Source organism: Carassius auratus, unplaced genomic scaffold (assembly GCF_003368295.1).
Source record: "Carassius auratus strain Wakin unplaced genomic scaffold, ASM336829v1 scaf_tig00216852, whole genome shotgun sequence".
In the NCBI taxonomy this organism is placed as follows: domain Eukaryota; kingdom Metazoa; phylum Chordata; class Actinopteri; order Cypriniformes; family Cyprinidae; genus Carassius; species Carassius auratus.
Genome location: NW_020528767.1, coordinates 319986 through 342520, shown reverse-complemented (window position 1 = coordinate 342520; position 22535 = coordinate 319986). Strand labels below are relative to the sequence as shown.

The 22535-nt window shown below is 36.0% G+C and overlaps 1 protein-coding gene across 3 annotated transcripts; it reads right to left on the bottom strand.

The window, feature by feature from the left end:
* Window positions 1-7831: 7831 nt before the first annotated feature.
* LOC113099067 (CD48 antigen-like) lies at window positions 7832-13618 on the bottom strand. Of its 3 annotated transcripts, XM_026264146.1 has the most exons (5): window positions 11086-11314; window positions 10522-10851; window positions 9788-10075; window positions 9529-9648; window positions 7832-8494 (listed from the first exon to the last, which is right to left on the bottom strand). In XM_026264146.1, exons 1-5 carry the CDS (start codon window positions 11132-11134, stop codon window positions 8487-8489), a joined length of 795 nt encoding a protein of 264 aa, XP_026119931.1. In that variant the 5' UTR covers window positions 11135-11314; the 3' UTR covers window positions 7832-8486. The 3 variants fall into 3 exon arrangements, with proteins under 3 accessions (XP_026119931.1, XP_026119930.1, XP_026119929.1); XM_026264145.1 differs by lacking the exons at window positions 7832-8494; window positions 11086-11314 and adding an exon at window positions 13101-13618 and having other exon boundaries at window positions 8872-9648; XM_026264144.1 differs by lacking the exon at window positions 7832-8494 and having other exon boundaries at window positions 8872-9648; window positions 11086-11313.
* Window positions 13619-22535: the final 8917 nt, after the last annotated feature.

Genomic DNA, 22535 nt, shown 5'->3' with positions numbered 1-22535 from the left:
TAATAATAATAAAAATAAAAAAATACACCTTGGCTACTTGCACAGTTTTATATTCCGAGGGTTTATTAGGCTATTATTTATTACTTTTCAGGCAGGAATTCCGGACCTTGCATTATCCAATTTTTTTTTTTTCTTCAGAAATGTATGCAATTGAGTTCATATTTAATCAGATGACTTAGTTACATATCACATTTCAGAGAAGTTGTAATACAAAAACAAAAAGAAAAGAAAAAAACTTGTTTTAATGATTCTTCATTTGCAATAAATTGACAAAGTAGTAAGTTATAACGTACCAGTCGATAGCGAAAGACACAGACAGAAAAAAGATGCGCTGTGAATCATTTTTCGTAAGCTCTTCATAAACACCCAACAACTGTCTAAACATGACGCGAAAACTGAGTGCGTGTGAAAAACAACTTCATCGACCTGGTCCTCTGCTCACAAAAAGATGTAGCAAAAGTGTTCCATCACCTCTTCAGTAACAACGTCCGAGATTAAAACAAACAAACAAAGTTTACAAGCGAGAAATAATCCAATTAGGTTACATGAAGGTTTTCCCAATAGGTTTGAATGTTCGGTTCTGAAAAATAAAGTCACGCATTACGCTACACTTAGACAAGCCTTCCCTCTCTCCCTCTCACTCTCTCTCTCTCTCTCTTTATCCACCCTTGGTCTACACTATGAGTATAGTAATCAGCAAACAGCGCTAAGTTCTAATACTACAAATAAACTTCATTAAACCTAAGAGCGAATCACTCTCTAAATTCCTATTATTTAAAAGTAATATATATATATATATATATATATATATATATATATATATATATATATATATATATATATATATATATATATATATAGTTATTTGTTTGTCATTTTGTAAAAATCGTTTTGCCAAATATTAATAAAAATAGTAGTAATACCAATAATAATTCACAATCAATACTTCCCGCATTAAATACTTAAATGCTTATTTCAGCATTAAATGCTTGTTTTGATCGTCTTTTGTTTGCATCTCTGTTGCTGAGTTGAATCATTTATTAAAGGCAGTCCATTCCATTTATGTTTCTACCATAATTGACCTTAAGTATTAGCCCAGATCCAAGAACAGTGGTTAAAATGTTTGTGCCAGTGCAATTTTGAGATGTTTATGCATATATTGATTGAGAGGGGCAAAGGTTTTTTATTATTTTATTTTTTTCTTTCTTTCTGGGAAGTGTTCCTCTTGGTACACACATAAACATACATGCAGGATTGCGTGTCAGATGGAAGAGCATTGGTGGATAATGTAGCACAAACCTTTAAAAAGTCTTTAGACAGGGTGTTCATTTTAGTGTTGATTCTCTTGGAGAGAAGAGCTCCATAGATTCTCCTCACATCAGCAGATCCAAATTGTAATGTATCCGGTTACATCGAATGATTTGATCGTGAACCTGACATCACTACAACAGACCCGGAAGAGAAGACAATGCTGAATAAAGTCATATAAAACTATAGTTTTTTGTTATTTTTGGACCAAAATGTATTTTCGATGCTTCAAAACATTCTAACTGACCCTCTGATGTCACATGCACTACTTTGATGATGTTTTTCTTACCTTTCTGGACATGGACAGTATACCGTACACACAGCTTCAATGGAGGGACTGAGAGCTCTCGGACTAAATCTAAAATATCTTAAACTGTGTTCCCGAAGATAAACGGAGGTCTTACGGGTTTGGAACGACATGAGGGTGAGTTATTAATGATATAATTTTCATTTTTGGGTGAACTATCCCTTTAATGTTCAGAATTGCTACAGACATTGTTAAATACATTGTACAGGGATGACCTGACATTTATTTTTGAAATAGTTTGTGATTTGTTTAGTTTTTTGTCAGGTAGTTAGGAAAGGTACTTTGTATTTTGGTTTCATTTAATCAAGTTAATTATATTTGATGACTTCTTTTGTTGGTTAGTTTTTGCCTTTGGTCCCCATGAAGCCATGGCATTAAAATAATGATCTTCCAGCTGGAGTTGGACCACATTTAATAGTGAACATCTCATGTTACGTTCTTTTTATCTTTTTCTAGGATGGGATATAACAATGCAGCTGTGTCTGTGAGAGTCTGAGTGACCAAACATGCAATTTGCAATGCAAACCAGAGTTTACAAAATTTCAGGAAGCTTTCAGGTAAGCACACCGACATTCACCCAGTGTAAATAGATACTTTGTGAACAGAGGAAAATGGTAGTATGCTAGTTCACACAGCACTAACGCATGACCCCTAAACCACGAGAAGCTGTAGCAGACTTGTTGCTCTCAGTTCACCTCTAGAAGAGTTTTTTCTGTTGACACTTTGGTTTCTGGTTGGCCACCGTTTCCTTTTCAGCTAAAACTCAACCTCCTTGCCAACTTTCTCATCAGATGCTTAAGGTTAAATATATTTGTAATACTTTAAAAAATCCTAACTGTGGAGAACATGAATTATAAGTTTTATTAATGTAGCATACTTTTTAAGACATCAGCTCAGTTTTAACCTAAGCAACATGAAACAACACGAAACCAAATTTTATTACACTTAAAATGCTTCTTATTACTTTTATTTCAATTATTTCCATATTTATTTGTGAAAATGCTATCTGTGGCCAAACAATGAAATCTGTTTGTAATCTTTTTTCTGGGTCTCTTAAACTTAAACTAATGGCACAATCAGGTCAAAAAGATTCTTGCAATTTATTTTGTTAGTTTTGAAGCATGATGCTTTTCCCGAACTCCAAATCTTAATGACAAGCTACATTCAACACAATAGAAATTCCAGTTCCAGTTTACTGATCAGATGGGTGTTATTCAAAAGCTAGAATAATGCAGACCTTCTAGAATGATGGCAGTGAAGCTGAAGAGAAACATAAAAGAGAAACATTCCTTCGTAAATGTCACTAAACACTGCTTTCATTTCAAGCTGATCTTTTACCTGTAGCTGTAAAGTATGTATTCCAGTTCTCTGAAGCTACATTTGTTTTCAGTGAAGCACAAAGAGTGGTAAAGGAGTTTTACAAGAGTTTGAGAAAGCAGTCGCTGTGGTCACAAATACACCTTATACACACTAACACTTGAGTGCACTCTTGTGTGTCCGAAAATAGGTGTATGCCAAAACACCTGCTTCTGCATTCAACAAAATAAACGCTTGATACCCCAAACTGACCTAAACAGATCTGACCACAGGTATCATGTTGAGTCTAAAACTGAACTGTTAGTAAAGGCACAAAGCATCTCATGTTCATTCTGCATTTCAAAAAGGGCCCTTGTGCACAACTTCTTCAGTGCAAAACATTTTTGTGACAAACATGTCAGCTTAATGCCATTTCCAATGGCTATAGTTGATTTTATAGTGGTAATGTTGCAGCAACTGCATATGTTTGGCTTACAAGACTTTGTGGTTTTAAAGCTCTTTGCACACTGATACTGTTTTAAAGACACAGAATGTAAAATCATAAAGATGCCCTGGCTTCTTTCTCTCACACAAGAGTATGAGAATGAGAATGAGATTTTGATCTCTATACAGTCTATAGTCTATACTAATAAACACTTATCTGGAAATGGTCTTCTATTGTGGTCAGGTTTGTATATGTGCATCTTGTGATGCAAGTCCTGCTGAACCACAATTTCTCATATAAAATGCTTTCAGTTCATTTTGCTCTGGTTAGTTTTGGCCACATAAATCACATATATTTGAAATCGGCTGGGAAAAAAAGTATTTCTTATGCTGAAATAGCATTATAAAGCTTGTATTTCAGGTTGGCCCAGTCAATGTGCGTGTGTGCTTTTCTAAGCACACATCTCAGGGCACTTTTTGGTTTTTATGCAAACCAGATCTTATAGAGGCAGCTGCTGTGACGTGATGGCTTAATCAATTGGCTGTTGGCGTTTCTTTCTCCCATTCATAGTACAACAGCTGTGTCCCAATTCAGAGGCTGCACCCTTGCATGATAATTACATTAAAAACAAACTAAAAAGAAGTTGTATGCAGCTTTATACATCAAATAAATCATTCAGACTATTAGCTGCAAACAGTTGTAATTTCCCACATCAGCTCTATCACTTATGATCTACTTCCTCTGTATGGGTTTAAAGTCCCCGTCCCCCCACATCCTGTAGCCTATGTTAAACCACCAGAGCTTGAACCACAATCAAGATAGAGAAACACAGGTCAATCACATAACCATTACAAAATGGAACTTAATGTATTTATGTCTCTTTATAATGCACACACTCTCACATAAAATCTGCTGATTGGAAAATTGAATATTTTGTGATAATTTTTTCTCACCAATCACCATCGAGGAGGAGAAGCGTTTAAATTTAACTCTGCTAGCTGATGCGTCATGCTGATATCAGTCACTCATGGCAGCTGAATCAGGTCCATGATGGGTCATGGTTTGACTTTGCTAAAATAGGGAAGCTTAGTCGGCAAGCGCACGTTTAAACCAGCATGTCAATCATTCTGTAGCAGTTAGAGAATATAGTGCACAGCAGAATTCTGCACTTATTGTTGCACTGCTTTGCTGTACACTTTTTATTCTTTGTTGACTAAAGCAGAGAGTGAATTCAAAACAACTGGAAGGCAAATCTGAAACCTTTAGCCAAAAAACTGCAATGGCTAGTGCTAACACTTTTTTGAGTGTTCAGGGAAGGGGTAACGTGGGACCCGACGAGACATGAGGGGTGCGGATCCATGTGCAAGCTTTCATTTCGAAATATAGTCAAACACAAGCAGGGTCAAACAATGGCAAACAGGTATGTTGAGGTCAAGACACAAGAGTATTCCATGCGTGGGTCGTCGATCGACAGACAATATCCAAAGGGCTTGACAAGAGGTGTAATCCAAGTACACGAGTAATAGTCCAGCCAGGGGCAAACAGAGTCCAAATGGCAAGACAATAGAGAAAAATCCCCCAGAAAAACAGAAACACGATCGAGGCAAAGAACAAGCCTGGGAAACAGGAAACTAGGACGTGCTTGTTAAGGTAGCTAGGCTAAAAAAAAATAAAAAATAAAATACTCTGCGCCAAATGGTGGCGTGAGACTGATTTATATATTGTATTTTATTGATAGCAGCTGTGTGTGATTGGTTTCAGGTGAGCTTGTGATTAGAGCAATGGAGCATGGGAAATGTAGTCCAGGGTGATGTGTAACAGTCAGTGTAGTGTGAAAGTCCATATGAAGAGCGGGTGACCTGTTTATAGACCGGATCATGACATGAGAGTTCATAGATGGATACTGACACCTCCGAAGGTTCTGCAGCAGTTCCTGCAACCTCTGGAAGTTCCACAGTAGTAACAGTCTCCTTGACAGCAAACAACAGGCTGAGAGAACATTGCTGAGCGCCACCACCATACAAGGAGCTGAAGCAAGCACCGCCGCTTCAGAAGGTTCTGCAGCATGTACCGCCACCTCTGGAGGCATCACAGTGGACGTTGCCACCTCAGGCAGTGCTGTGGTGATGAAAAAATCTATCAACAAACAGTCTAGTAAATCAGAGTAATAGGCAATGGCTATATACTCTCGAAATATAGTTCTCCAGCAAACTTGGACCTTGTTTAAGAGCTAATAATATATGTGCAGTGTCCATACCTGGCCAATGTTCCTCTGTAAAGCTGCTTTATCTTTGTGTGGCAGAGTATTCTGTAACGTGGGAACAGAAGTTTATAGACCGGATCATGACAGCAGGAGACCAGAGTCCGTATTTTGGAATGGATGTGAGTGAAAGAGGCTTCTCTACACTGAATAAATAGCTTTTGTGAGGAAACAAATAAATCAACAACCTGTTTGCTAATCTTTAACATATTTTACATTAAACAATATTTTAATTTTTATTCCAATTATATGCAGATTTACCTTGATAAAAAAAAAAAATTAACAGAAGGCAGTAAGAAACGTTGCAACAGGTAGAACTCATTTATGGCATTACTACCAGCAAATGTTTTGATATTAAATAAATAACAAACAGTACATTTTGCTGAAAAACATAAAACATGGAACAGTTTTGCTGTGACTGACGTTACTGGCAACTTTCAGCTTTAATGTTGAAGGAAAGACAAATGTTAACTGACAGTAATATCCAGTGATGCAAACTAAATTTATTTCTCAATTATGGCTATTTTGAACTTAAAATATGGTAACATTTACGCAGGGGTGGATTTAATGATTTGAGGGCCCCAGGCGAAATATAGAAATGGGGCCCTATACATTTGCACGCATTTATCTACAGATCAACTTTGAGGTTTCTTGAGGTAGAAATGCTTGCTGCTGCACAATGGTGCCACATAGTTTTTCTCATGTTGTGGACCATGAAATAGCAATTGATTTACAGGTTTTAAATCATGAAATAAATTATGAAAGTCAGAACTAAAAATTCTTGTAGTTCTTTCTATTTGTATTTGTTGTTGTGAATTCTCCTTAAAAGCACCATGGATTGTGGCTTTTGGACTTCTATTGTCACATACTATTTATGAAGAGATGCACATTGTTTAACGTTTTGGCTCCCTCTAATGTCACTGACTTGAAGTCACCACGTTTAACAACTCCAGACTTGACAAGCAGAGACATGGTTCGTTTTAAGAATTAGTCAAATAATTAATGTGTAAGTCCACAATGACATCTTTCTTTAGAACATTCCAAAAATTGTTGGGCTAAATACATTAGTGAACGACTTTTGAAGACAGAACTCACTCAGGTCTTCACAGACATTTTCAACATTTCACTATGTCAGGCTGTTGCCCCCACATTCTTTAAAGATACCACCATCATTCCAGTCCTGAAGAAGCTGTCTCCACCCTGCTTCCATGACTTCCATCCAGTTGCACTATACTCCCATTCTCATGAAGTGATTCGAACGGCTAGTCATGCATCACATCAAGTCTGCCCTCCCCCCTCCCTGGATCCCTTCCAGTTTGCATATTAGTCTGACTGCTCAAACCGATTGCGCCATCGCCACTGCCCTCCACTCAGCACTCAAACATCTAGACAAAAAAGACTCATACGTCCCGCCCCAATCATGTACACCTTCTTCAGAGGCACCATCCTGACTAGCTGCATCACTGTGTGGTATGGCGCCTGCAACACATCCTTCCGGAAGATGCACAGTGAGAGCACCCCCCCCCCCCCCCCCCCCCCCCACACACACACACCCATCACACAGTTTCTTCAATCTGCTGCCATCAGGGAGGAAGCTCTGAAGACTGAATGACTTTTATTCATCAGGCTGACCTGAACTTCCCTTGACCTTGCCCCCTCCCCTCTTTTTCCCCATGCACCACCACCACCACCAGCTCCCCCAAACACTCTGGGATCCACAACAGACACTTTGTACAGCATTGGTCTGCTCACTACCTCAAGGATGTCTATATAATAACTGAAGACAGTGAACGGTTTAAATTTCCATTCATCTCAAAGGCAGAAGCAGTCAAACTAGATGTGATGTTCAGGGGACTCCTGTGAACAACATGTGAGCCAATGCTGTAAATGTCATCTGAATAATCATTCTGGAGAAGCAGGAAAGAAAAATCTTTACAATTTTGATTTGCTGATGGCACAACAACAACGCAGAAGGTTCAAAATATTTTATTAGAATGTGTAGAAAAACTTATGAATTCATATTTCATATGAATCCGACTTTCATCTGCTTACAAGTGCATGTACAATAATACAAAAAACATCTTTCAATACAAAGTTATAATCCAAGAATCTAAAAGGTACAAAAATAATGTAGAAAAGGTTTACAAAATAGTGCACAAATATATATTTAGCAAACCAATTTTATATATATATATATATATATATATATATATAATAGAGCTGATACAAAAACAAAACAACAAAAAAAAACAACAACAACAAGATGTTTTGTTAAGACTTCAGTGTCTACTGAGAATGTTTAACAGAATATAAGAGAAAGATTCCTGTACAGAGCTGAACGTGTATGAACATGTCTTGTCTAACAGGTAAACAGCTGAATGCAGAACAAGTAACAGCATGCCGGAAGGCCAAAGGTAGATTAAATTGGCGTCGAACACTGAAGTTCCTAAGTAACATTAGGTATAAACCATTAAATAGTATGAGATTTTAGGGATGAGTCGTAAGTTATACTGAGTCAGTCAGACGAGCAGAGGTTATGCAGAAATATTTTCTTGCTGAATGCCAACTGACCAGTCAATGTCAAATATTCCAGAGAAATGAATAATACATAAACAGGATGTTAATCGATCTTGAAATAGTGATAAAATACTGATGAAACTGAAACACTAGTCTTTAATCACTTCCATTCGGAACTGTGAAGCATTTGTCACTCTCTGAAATCTGCACTTAAAGATGCGCTTTGAGATCATTGAACCTGATATACTTGAAAATGAGTTTTTCATGCAAGAGTCACATTAGTAACCAAAATGCAAATACACTGATCCTTTCATTTTACATTAACACTCGAGTATATGATGTGGTGTTCTTCATCAGGTTTCTGAAAGAAAACAAAACACAAACGTTAGGAATTAAAACTAAAACAACAACAAAATTGTGTATGTGTACATGTATATAAGTAGTGTTTGTGTGTATACATCTATATCAACAGTCTTGGTGATGTTCTTGTAATACTTCTTGACTAAATCAGCTCAAGGACAACGGTTAAATACACAGACAATTACAAGCAAAGGACATAATAGCAAAAGCCTGGTGTTTTATTTGATTGTTTTAAATAACTTTCTTAAATACTGGCAAGTAAGAGCTTTGCTTTTAGATTTTGAAGGACATTGTGGTTATTTTGAATTTTTTAAACACTGTTTATTGTTAATCTCTTGTAGAGCTGCAAGGAAATTGCTGCATTTAATTCAGCTGCCATTGAATAATCAGAGTTTATAATGAATGCTTTTGTGATTTGATGACTGTGCATCACTGTTTGTGCGTGTTACAGATGCCTGTGGCTTTACAGAGAAATAATCATAGTATTCAGAAAAATGTCAACCTCAATCCTTTCTAAATTGCACTAGCTCTGTGAAATGAGAACACTTTCTGGTATAATGTGCTTTCTCAACTCGATATTGCATAGTGCCTATCATGTAAAACTTTGGCCTAAGCAGAAAAAAAACAAGCATGAGCAGGAATTGAGCTAAAAATAAGTGTTTTAAATTGCTTGAAAGGCAACATATTGCTCAGACAAATAAGTACAACACTGACATCAGCACAGAATGGCACATTTTCTGCTTCATCTTCACGTGTGTAAGCGCATGTGTTTCTCTCAGCGCTTGTGGTTTCTGCAGACAGATTCACTGCACACTGCAATACTGTGTCTTACCGTACTGTGAGCACTACGTGCACAGAATCTTGTTTCAGCATAAAGTAGCTCTTCCTCACAAGTCTGGACTGTTTTAATGATAATGTTACATTTTTCAATTAAGTCTTAAATAGTGTTTAAAAACAGATATTGTGGCACATCTTTTAAAATCTTGATTTCGTCTCAGAATCCTCATAATATGTGATGAAAAGAGTAATACTTGCCTTCTGGACATGCTTGTTTGCATTTCTTGTTGTACAAGTATATCACCCCCACAGCTACAACCACGATCAGAGCTATCACTAAAAGTGATATTACCACCGTCTGTGAGTGCGGAGTGAGTTCTGTAATGATCAACAGAACAACAATAATTATCAGTCAAGATATTGTTACTATAGCTCTAAACTCACTTAACATGTCTTGGAAAGCTTGAAGAAAATATGTAATCAACAATTATCATCACTAATATCACCAGAGACGTACCTGGACAGAGTTGAGTGATGTTGAGATGTATGGTCTGGTTTGTGATGGGATTGTTGATCACACAGCTGTAGATGTTTTTCTCCTGATATTCCACCTCCAGAGGTAGAGAGAGACTGATGCTGAGATCAGACACACTGATGCTGGACAATAAACTGTTTCCTTTGTACCAGGAGAGAGTCACAGCACTCACATTCACAACTGAACACAGCAGTGAACATCTGGACACTGATGATGATGATGAAGAACATTGTGAAGTGTCTCTGGTGATGACAGGAGAGGGAAGAGGAGCTGGAAATATAGAGAATAAATAGAAATACAAATGTTACTTAATTTAAATGGGCACAAAATTGAAGAAGTGGTATTCTGTGTTTTGAATCCGTTCTGACGGCACCCATTTACTGCAGAGAATCAACTTGTGAGAAAGCAATGTAATGCTTCATTTCTTAAAATCTCTTTCAATGAAAAACAAACCATCTACATCTTAAACAGTCTGAGAGAAAGTAGATTTGCAGCAAATGTTCATTTTTGAGTTAACAATTTCTTTAATATTTTTTAATAAATATTCTTTTAAGCAATAAGGCACTGTGGCTGTTTTATAGCTTTGATAATATTTTGAATACAGCACACTATTATACCTTATTAGATAAAGAGATGTTCATCTTAAAGAACAATTCTTCTGATAAGTTAACATAATTTTTATTTCTTGAAATTATTAAACGTGATATATTACTCACCATAGACAGCAACAGAAAAACTCTTGTATGTGACTCCAGCTTTGATGATCTGTAGTTTATAAACTCCAGAGTGTTCAGTTCTGATGTTTCTGATGGTCAGAGATGCAGTCTGACTGTCCATCTGGAGTCTGTCTCCAAATATCAGAGTATTATCATCTATATAGATGTTCTGTCTGTATATATCAGCAATACGAGTGTATGAATTGTTAATGTTAAACATCCACAGTATCTGATCATCTCTCTGTACTTCAGAGACACCAGAGTTAAGAGAGACAGAATCTCCTTCAGTCACTGACACTGACTTCACTTCATCTCTATCACCAATAACACCTGAAACACACAACAATATTGTTTTATTCATATATTTCTCAAATTTTAGACAACAATACATAAAAAAACAATCCCAATGAAAAAGACTTGTTCGTCAACTCAGACTTGTTTATGTCTTTAGGCAGGAGGTTTTCCATTTGAACATATTCCTAACACCTAATGTTTTTGTGTGAAAAGATAAAAACGGCAACTTTTGGGAATGAAAGACTATTTAATAAAAAATGTATCACTTACCATGTGAGAACCAAATCCATAGGCAGAGGAAAAAAGTTTTAAGAAACATATTCTTTTTTCAAAGTCGAATAGGCCTATTAAAAGTAGCCTAATACTTTTAAAACAAAAACGATCATTTCGAGGGATTCAGTTAACGGTGCTATCAATATAAGGTATAACTGTTATCGTTTTCGCTTGAAATTTTCAAGATGGGATCAAAAAGAAAAGCCAATAGATCTACAGTCTTTGTTGAGATTCAATGTGCGTTAGTCTATTACTGTACGTCGATTAAAATATATCCATCCATTTAGAAAAAAGTAGCCAACAGAATCCAAAACGCTAAATTTTGATTTCAGTTTCCATACTTCCAGATTTGGGTTAGCATGGAAAAGCTCCGCCCCTCTTCTACTTCTTCTTCTTCTTTTGAATTTGCGGCAGCATAGACGCATCACCAGCGTATTACTGCCCTCCTCAGGTCATTTGAGGACTCGGTTTATCCTTTAAATCCTTGCGTAAAGTCCAGTCTTGTGCAAAAACTTCATAAAAATCTTTGTAGACTCATAGTCCTTTGGGTTAAGAATAGTCTGAACAGATATATTAGAGACTCCACATTCTAATAACTCTGAAATCATGTGACGTCTTGCTGTATGATGGTTGGAGCACTCCATTATTACATGATTCACCGTTTCTTCTTGTCCACATCTACATCTGCCATCTGGATGTTTTCCAACCCTTGCTAACCCAAAGTTTAGTGCACAATGGCCCAACCTTAATCTAGTTAGAATGACACTCTTTTTCCTTTCTAATGTTGTATTTAGGTTACGTCCTACTGTTGGCTGAACAGAATAATAATGTCTGCCTTTATATCCCTCATTCCATTCTTTTTGCCATAATTTCATTGTTCTTTCTTGGATAATACTTTTACATTCTACCCTACCGAACATAACCTCCAACTCTACTTCACTTTTATTTACTGCACTTCTTGCCATTTCATCTGCCTCTTCATTTCCCTGAACACCAATGTGAGCAGGTACCCAAATAAATCCAACTGCACTCCCCATTTTATTAACTCTATTAAGTGTTATTAAGACTTCTACAACTAAATCTGACCTGGCTTCACTTTTCCTTCCCTTTAATGCCATTAAAGTAGCACTTGAGTCTGAACAAATTATTCTTTTCCCTGGTCCATTTTCCTCCACCCACTCCAAGGCCAATAAAATAGCCACCAGCTCTGCAGTAATGGCTGACATACTATCTGTTAACCGCTTTCCATTCATTAACTTCAGCTGAGGAATACTTACTCCTATTGCGGTTTTCCTACTTCTTAAATTCATTGAACCATCCGTAAATATCTGCACATACTCGGCCAGATTTTCTTTAAATGATTATACACCATATCCACAGGATTACCTTCATATTTCTTCATTTGATCTAGAATACTTAGGTCCACATTAGGGACTGGCAGTAACCATGGAGGTACTGGAGGCCAAATAATTACTGGTGCGATCATGATATCATTCACTCCTATATCCTGAGCTTCCTTACCTATTGACGTCTTCCCACACTCTTTTTTATTTGGAGTTCCCAGTGTTCCTCTAATAAAATCCTAGCCGGGTTAGAACAATTCTGACTTCGTAGCTTTGTCCAATAAAACAGAAATAATTTATTCCTTCGGAGCTCTAAGTACTTCAGAGACACCAGAGTTAAGAGAGACAGAATCTCCTTCAGTCACTGACACTGACTTCACTTCATCTGTATCACCAATAACACCTAAAAACACACAACAATATTTTTATTCATATATTTCTCCAATAAAAAAAAAAAAAAAAACAAGCAACAACAACAACAACAACAAGCCCACTGAAAAGGACTTGTTCACCAACTCAGAATGAGTCGGTTGTTTATGTCTTTAGACAGGAGGTTCTCCAGATGTTGAACACAGGCTATTCAAAATACCGAAATATATATTGTGTGAAAAGATAAAAACGGCAACTTTTGGGAATGAAACACTATTTAATAAAAAAATTATCACTTACCATGGGAGAACCAAATCCATAGGCAGAGGGAAAAAGTTTTATGATTCATATTCACAGTTCCCAAAATATCCGATCAATAAACTCATGTTTCATTAGACCGAGTTTGCTCGTCCGCTTTTTTCAAAGTCGAATAGGCCTATTAAAAGTAGCCTAATACATTTAAAACAAAAACGACCATTTCGAGGAATACAGTTAACGGTGCTAACAATAGCCTATTATAACTTTTATATTAGTATCCGCTTGAAATTTTCAAGATGAGATACAAAAAGAAAAGCCCATGAAGATTAAGAGTTGAGATTACGATGTGCATTGGACTGTTACTGTACGTCGATTAAAATATATCCTGAAGGTTGTGGTACATCCATCCATTTTAAAAACGCACGATATTTTTAAGTGAAGAAAAAAGTAGCCAACAGAATCCAAAACGCTAAATTTTGATTTCAGTTTCCATACTTGCAGATTTGGGTTAGCATACTTCGTCTGGATAAACTCCGCCCCTCAGAGGGTCCCGACTCCCGCTCCTTTTACTTCAGTGAGGAGCTCAAGATGGACACTAAACTATGCGTGGATTGTCTTTACAGTAGCTATATGAACATTAGAGGAAGTTCAGCTCTTTCACTGACACAAACAGGATGAAGACTTTGAGCAGAAACTGTGTTGAGGTGCAGATTTTTTTTCGCACGAATGTATTTATTTTGTTCAGCTTGTGGTTTGCAGATCCTCTCCCAGTTTACTCCTTCCTGCCATTTTCATCAAAAATCACTTCTGCTCTGATTAACTGAAATAAAAGCCTCTTTTTAGTCTGCTCTAATGAGTACGAAACCTCAAAGCTGCTGAGTAAATCAAAGAGTCTGTTCTGTTAACGGGTGATTTAGACTGAAAAGACCAAGAAATTTTTTTGTGACAAAAATATATGGTTCACAACAGCACAGGATTCAGTTGTAAAAAAGGCTATGGGTTTCTATTATTCTAACTCTATTTAAATCTCTCCTTCTACATGTTGAGACAAGTACATGAGTCATTCCACGAAACCGGTACGATTTGGACTTAAACATTTTTAGATTTTTTACCTATATATATTACTTTTCTGAACACAACACAACATTAATGACATATTCAACTCCCAGAAAAACATATTTTCCCACCTCAGGCATCAAATCCCTATTTATTATTGGTTACTATTTTAAGGTAAGGGCACTATTAATCTTCAACCCCGTTATGGACACTACGGGAGCTCTGATTATATGATTAAAAAATTTATTTTGTAATGAAATCAACATTTTCCTCTGATTCAGATGTCCCTCACACTTAATTCAATAATTGCAAATATAAAAGTTACATAAAATCTCACTTTTGCTATACTTAAGCCTGAAACGGTCACTTTTTGTGACAGCAACCTCATCATTTTTTACCAAAGTTGTGGTTTAACTTCAGAATTTGAACTAAAATCAGTATTCTAATTATTGCTCTGAACATTTCAGACTGAGTTCAACAAATATTAAATTACTTTATCATAAACCTAAAAAAGAATTAATAAAAACTTAAGTGTAACAGGGTTGAGACTAGGGTAACGGGGTTGAAGATGGTAACGGGGTTGAAGAGACAAATACAGTTTAACTTATAAATAGTTGTTTTTTACTCAAATTCACTGTAAGATTTTCTATAAACACTGCATTTCAATATGTTACCAAGAAAGACAACAAATATAAATTACAATTGAACTGAGTTTTATTAACCCGACTGCAGGAAAAACAACAATAACAGCTACATTAGAACATTATAAACTGACAAATCAGACTGATCTGGTTCTCAACTTGTCACTTTTGCAGTTAGCTGTCTATCCCTTTCTTTGTTGGTCTGCTGATATTGGTTACTGATGTCTTTAATTAGTGATTGGTGATACAGCAATATCTTCCTGATTCTGGGGTTTACAGGGCAATTTGCTGTTAGCTCATTCACCTTTGACCGAGGTGAATCAGAATTCTTCTTTAAACGTTGGCACCTTTTTTTGTATTTTTCTTTCTGTTTTCTTTCTTTTTCCAGGCTTTCCTGAAGTTCTTCTATTTTCTTCTTCAGCCTGTTTCTTTCTTTTCTTATTTTTTTCTTCCCATCAACATGTTGCCTACAAACACAATCAATATATTGGTCAATAATGATGAGAAATGGATATGATAAGGTTAATTGGGGAAATAACGCTGGGAAAAGGATGAAAGAAATCAGGCCTCTGTTGAAGGATAAAAAGTCTTGACAAATCTTTATCCGTTTGAAGGATGCCAAAACAGCAAGCAGCCATAAATCTGATGTTTTTTTTTTTTCAGTCTATCACATGCAAACTAAATTAACTTCACTTTTTTCTAAAGTGTTCAATTTTTCCAAAACTTTCTACCACTATAAGTATTGCTTTTCTTTGTGAGAATGGAAAACCCGTGTCTGTGGGTTGTGAGACTGTTTGCATCTCCCCTTTCACTTGTTTACACCCCACATCCGCTGAAACAAACTCTTTTTAACAACTCTGGTCAGGCCATGTCACATCTATTAATAAAATAAGAACAATGGCATCACATAATTGAGTCATAAATGTATATTCCACAGTTACAACTCAACTTTAACCCTGGTAACACCAATGGCATAAAATTGAGGGGGAATGTTGGTTTTAAATTTACAAGATAAATTACTTATATTTTACACACGTTTAGATCTTGCACTGAAGCTTAAACTCTCAAATCAAAATAAGTAAAAAATAAATTAATTATAAATGTCTTAGAAGTGGTATTTTATTGTTCACATTTTATTCAAACTCCATCTGGCATCACACAACCCATCTCTGTTTCCTCTTTCATTTATTATAAAATCGAACACAATAGAAATGGCCCACCTGCTGTGTGTACAGTACAAACAGATGGTCTGTGGGGGCAGGGTACTTCCCAGAACGTCTAAAATTACACTTCAAATAAGCATCAAACACAAGAGACCAAAGTACTCTTCATGTTAATGTCAGATAGGTGCCTAGGGAAGTATTACAGTCCTTGTTAAGGGAGGAAACATTATTTAAATTTAAACAAAATAAAACAAATCTGTGAGGGTCAGACAAGGCTCCTACAGTCTAGTTTCATTCTTGTATTTTGCAGTCAGGAGGAAAAATAAAAGTGAAGGTAGAGGGTAAATATTGTTTACCTGTTTGAATATTTTTATTAACAATGAGGAAATGATTTTTAATCACATATAATTATTATGTATTGTTTATGATTTTTATTATTTAGTCATAAGAAATTCTTTACAATATACAAAAAATAAAACGTACAGTAAGCATCCCAACCACTCACTCTCTCTAATACAAACTGGCAAAACTACTTTCATAAAAATAAAAAGATCAATTCATGATCATGTGACAGAGAGTGACCAATGTTATTGCTCCTATTGACCATAAGGGCAGAAAAAAACTTCACATTGCCATTTTAAATGGCTGGTATAGTTAAAAAAAATAAAAATAAAATAAAAAATAAAACCTTTTACATATTAAGTTGATTTTAATCATTATGGAAAACAGAATCCCACAACCAAACCCCACTGTTCTTCATTTTATTTGAAGAGTCTACAGGTTATAGTCATCCTACAGTGAAGTAAGGGGAAATATTTTCAATATTATTCAATTTCAAATTCCCACCTGGACTAATTAAATGAATTAGGCTTGTCATAAAATACAGCTTACAAGGTGAGATAATCAGCAGATAATCAGCTATTTACAATGATTGGCATTTTTATACGATAATGCATCTTCCAAACCTTAGTTTCGATCTCCATGGAAAATCATCTGTGTGACATCATTGGTTTCATCATTGGGCAGGTGTGTGATGTCACAAAATGATGTACAATGGTCCATGTGACATCAGTGGTCATGTCACTTGTCAACTATGTTTCTGGGCCTTGACCGTGCTGGTACCCTTTTTGGTAGATTTGAAAACATCTCCCCCTGCTGTCTTTTTATGTCTTGTCTTACTGAACTTAACTAGTAGATGTGATGTTTTAACTACTGCAGCAACAGCAGCCAGCCACGCCCACCAGAGCAAAGACACCCAATTGGATCACAGATTCAGACAACAGAGGCTCGGGGAGATATGGTATAATCTAAAAAGTATAATAGAGTGTGTAAGTGGTGACGAAGGAAGGACATTTGTGACCCTGGACCACGAAAACCAGTCATAGCCTAAGTAGCATGGGTATATTTGTAGCAATAGACAACAATACACTGTTTGGGTCAAAATTATTGATTTTTTTTTTAATGCCAAAAATCATTAGGCTATTAAGTATAACATGTTGATATTTTGTAAATTTCCTACCGTAAATATATCAAAACTTAACTTTTGATTGATAAGGACAACTTTCTCAATATTTAAATGTTTTGCTCCCTCGGATTCCAGATTTTCAAATAGTTGTATCTTGGCGAAATCCTGTCTGATCATAACAAACCATACGTCAATGGAAAGCTTATTTATCCAGCTTTCAGATGATACATCTTAATTTAGAGGGACAAAATTACCTTTATGACTGGCTTTGTAGTCCAGGATCACATTTGTGTTCTTGAGTACTAAGGGGAAGTGAAAACAGCAGGTGGCAGTAAAGCAGCGATGTGGAAACCAGCTGCCGAGAAACACCGTAGAAGAAGATGTCACTGTTTACAAAATTCACTTTTTATTTTATTTTAAAGGAACTGGTAACGGGACATTTTACTTGCGCTTTGAAACCCGTTTTCAAGAGCTTGTATTTTTTAGGCTCCCAAAACGCCGACCACTGTTATCGTGTAAATGAACAGACAAAGCGCATCTGCCCCACAGTAAAGTGAGTCAACGGTGTTTTTAATATGCACTGATTTATAACAGTATTGGTCTCATTGCCGTGATTTTAGTGTCTTTTCTGGTGACCGAATTAAACATTAACGTTAGTTTAGCGGCAGTGTAAGGAATAAGATATGTGAAAATCACTGAAACATTAGCGTATTTTTAATGTTTTTCTAGGTTGGTGTGGATTTTCGTTTTGATGTTTTGACGCGATTATGTCAAAGGAGGAATGATATCCATGACATAATATGACCAAAATAATCTGAGTAAGGGGCAATGTTACCTAAATAGTAGTTTTTGGATTCTATAAATACAAGCGCGTTTTTAAGCGCGATATGTGAAAGGCCCCTTACTCGTCATTGGGGAATCCTGGAGTGTGACGTGAGGGGACAGCACAGAGACACACAAGCCATGACACAAAGTTACGGAAACTAAACAAGCAATATATGTCTTCCTCAGATGTAATGTTAGTTCTGTACTTCAGCGTTGAGTAAAATCCCATTATAATCTCCTTTATGGTAGAGAATGCTGCTTACTAGGCTACGGGTAACAGTCTTTATACAGTCTATGTAATGGTAAAGGCAAAGATGTTGAAATAAACATTCACATTCACACAATCAGCTTTTCCACATGCCCCGATAATCAAAACTTCTACTTAGCGCCTGCTCCATTTCTGCAGATCAGTTTTTGTAACTTTATTACTTAATCCACCCGTTGCTTTGGTCTTCATCAGAAGCCGCTTGCACCACCTGCTGGTGAGCGACTGACAGGAGATGGAGATCATGCCTCTGTGCTCTACTGCTATTCCTGCAGCTCCCGGATGTGAAAGGGCGAATTATCTGCCGAATTTTAACCACTGAATTTGTGGAAGGGAATTCTGGAACGTGAATATGAATTATTGATTTTTTAATTATGAAAAGGTGTGTGAAATATTTTACATTGAAATATTCACAGCTTAAACGAACAACTATGTTAAATTTCAGGACCTAAAAATGCAAGCCCTGGAAATACAAGGCATTAAAATGCAAGTACTGTTAATGCAATGCATATTTTTTTCAGTTAGTGCTATTCAGCATGCTTTTTTGTTTCAAAGACATTTGTCATTATTTTACTTCCATAGTATCGCATCATTAGTTAACTGTATATTTATACCCTTTCCCCTAGTGAAAATAGATATGAAATGTATTTGAAAAAAAATAATAATAATATGCTTAGTATACCTAAAATACATTTACATATAAATGTGCATACTAAAAATACCCTGTAATTGTACTTCTGGTATACTAAACGAGTATACTTAAAGTCTGCTTAATTGGTACGACTAAATTTGTGCTCAATGCACTTTAATTGTGAGGAAGTCATGCTGAAGTCCAAAAAATAAACTAAAGCATATTTGATTGTGTACTTAGTACGAAAAAAAAAAAAAAAACGTATTTTAAATATATAACTTTTTTACTAGGGTTGGCTTAATGCAAAATATGTATAAAGCAGACGTGATAACAGATGGGATTCAAGATCAAATAAGTAAAAGTTATTGAGCTGTTGTTGTCATTGAAAAAGAACAATAAGTACAATTAGTTAAAAGAAATACAGTATGTTATGTTGGAGAAAGATCCATAACTAATCCCTGCACATCTTGCATAAATTGATGCATTTCCTTGATGTTTCTCTGGAGGATGAACTGGAAATCAAACCTTCATCTTCCTGTTGGTTGTGCTCCGCTGGGTCACGTGGCACTGTTACAATAAAGAAATAAAATAAAATATAAATCACATCAAATCAAATGCACCTTTATGATGTGATTTGGCATTTCTTTAAATGGTTCAGTCTCAGAAAAAGCAAAAAAGCTGTCACTGGGGCAGTACCCTTTTAAAAGGTACTGATCATTTTGGTACACTTCAGGTGCTAAAATGTACCTTTAAGACACTCAAAGTGAACCTTTTGAAAAGGCACCTCTCCAGTGACAGCTTTTGTCCCTTCCCTTTATTTCTGAGAGTGCATATGCTGACAGTATTGTATTTATATTGACATTGACACATGAACTGCAGCTTTTCTATATCTAACTGGATGGGGTAATCTTGTTGACAGGGATGCTGGAAGATGTTTTAGGCGGGGGGTGCTGTGTGCGTTGGGGGAGGGGTGCCAGCCTAAAAGAAGTAACATTTATTAAAATGTTGTTTTACACAAAAAGCATGAACACCCTCAGCTGAAGCTGTATTAGCATACTGGCAAAACAGATTTGTCAAATGATATAGTGCGTGTCCGTGTTTGCTGTTTGGAGAGCCTCGGAGGTTTTATTTTCAGGTTTTTGCCCCACTGAGCAATGTAACCAATCACTGACATATCTGTTAATTTCATGAACACATTGGCAAATCAGATGTGTTTCCACTCACCTCTCAAAATGCTGAACACTTGTGAATAATAACAAAATGATGGTACTATATGTAAGTAGGAGATTCAGTGTGCAGTGTAGAGCTTCATTAATTATAACAGAACTTTGTTAGATTGTGCTGAACTGAAATGAGTGACAGCTTTTTAATGATTATAATAGGAGCACTCTTAGCACCATAGCAATTGACCGGACAAAAATAGAAAAGCACTCTCTTCAGAATCACCATCAGAGATTTGATTCTGGTCTGTTGACTTAAATTAGCGACAGGAAAATATAAATAGTGAACATAAAAACTGCCTACCTTGCAAAACACAGAAGGTAAACTTGCCCTCAGAAGTAGACTGGATGGATTATGATTCAAGCAAAATGATTATTAAAGGCTAATCCCATTTTGGGAAAGAGAGCCTACTTCGTAGCCTACTTACAATTTATATTTAGTGTTTATTACAAACAAATTACTGAATGCAAAAATAAATAAATAAATAGATTAATAAATTATATTTTAAAAAATGAGTAAATGTAATTGAACAAAACTTTCATTTAGCAAACTGTATTTCATTTAGCAAAGATGCTAGTCCTTACATTTGTTTCTGTAATGTTAACATTTCTGCATTTATTCTTTCATATATTACTTATATCCACTTCATTGCTTTCCCATCACTATCTAGTACTTTTTTGAATGGTATATTTTATGATGTCCAAAGGTGATTCTTAATTAGCCTATATATATCATAAGACTAAAAACACAAAGTCAAAATAAAAGACTTAGAATTGCAAATAACGGGTGCAAACAAAAGTAGCGATTAGTACAAAAGACATTTCTGCACAAAAGGCTGTTGGTAGTACTTGCCTTCTTGACTTGGTTGTCTCCGTTTGCAGAAATAAATCACTGCAGCAACAACAGCAACAACAGCAGCAACAACAACATACATCCAAACTGGCCGAGATGGAACTGAAACGAAAAAAATAAAATAAATGTGAACATAAATCAGGGTAAGTGAATCCTCCCAAACTGATTTCAGGCAAGATACAAAAGCAACATCACATGTAGAGTAAATAAAGTTGCAATTATTATTTTAAGAAAAATCATGGTCTTAAGATCCTCAGACTTATATTTGGGGATGCTTGAATGAAAGCTGTATGAAGAGTATTTTTGAAATTAAAAAATAAACAAAATGGCAGATTTGGGAATGGTGGGTATTGTTCCCTCTATCCCTCAAGAGCAATAATATGATTCTGATTTGTTTCATCTCCAAGCTTCAGCATATATCTAAAAAATATATTTAATTACACTTAACTAAAAGAATTGTTTTATTAATGACCAGAAAATTAAATAAAAGCATTATCAAGTGTGTTAAAATGTGAGAAATAATGTAGCTGGAAATTATTGACCAGTTTAATTGATAATATAAACAGCCCCAAACCTGAACAAAGCGTAGTGATGTCCACATGTTTAGTCTGACTGGTGAATGAATTAGAGACAACACAGCTGTATGTGTTGTTTGACAGAAGGCTGTCCTGATATTCCACCTCCAGACATAAAGAGCTGTTGAGATCAGACACACTGATGCTGGACAATAAACTGTTTCCTTTGTACCAGGAGAGAGTCACATCACTCGCATTAACAGCTGAACACAGCAGTGAACAACTGGACACTGATGATGATGATGAAGAACAGCTTGAGGAATATCTGATGACATCAGGGACAGGCATATGAGCTAGGGAACAGAAGTATAGATTAGATTTCAGTGTTCAAATATATTAACATTGATTGAATACCTACAAGAGACTGCACTCTGATCACTTTTGCATCATGTATCTGTCAGTCATTATATTGTCTGTACTGTTCATCATCTCTTCTTGTGTTCAGTCTACAACTGAAATCAATCAACTCTGTGTGATAGGAGTTCTTTGGTTTACTCACCATAGACAGTAACATTAAAACCCCAGCATCTGGAAACACCATTATTGATCTGTAGTCTATAGTATCCAGAATCAGTTTTGTTAGTGTTTGTGATGGTGAGATTTCCAGTCTGACCATCTAGCTGCAGTCTGTCTTTGAATCTCAAATCGTCATGTTAAGATGTTATTCAGGATTTCAGCAATGACAATCGGTTGAGCAGGATGACATTCAAACGTCCACAGTATTTGATCCGTCATCTTTACATCCATAACATCAGTGTGTAGAGTGACAGAATCGGCCTCAGT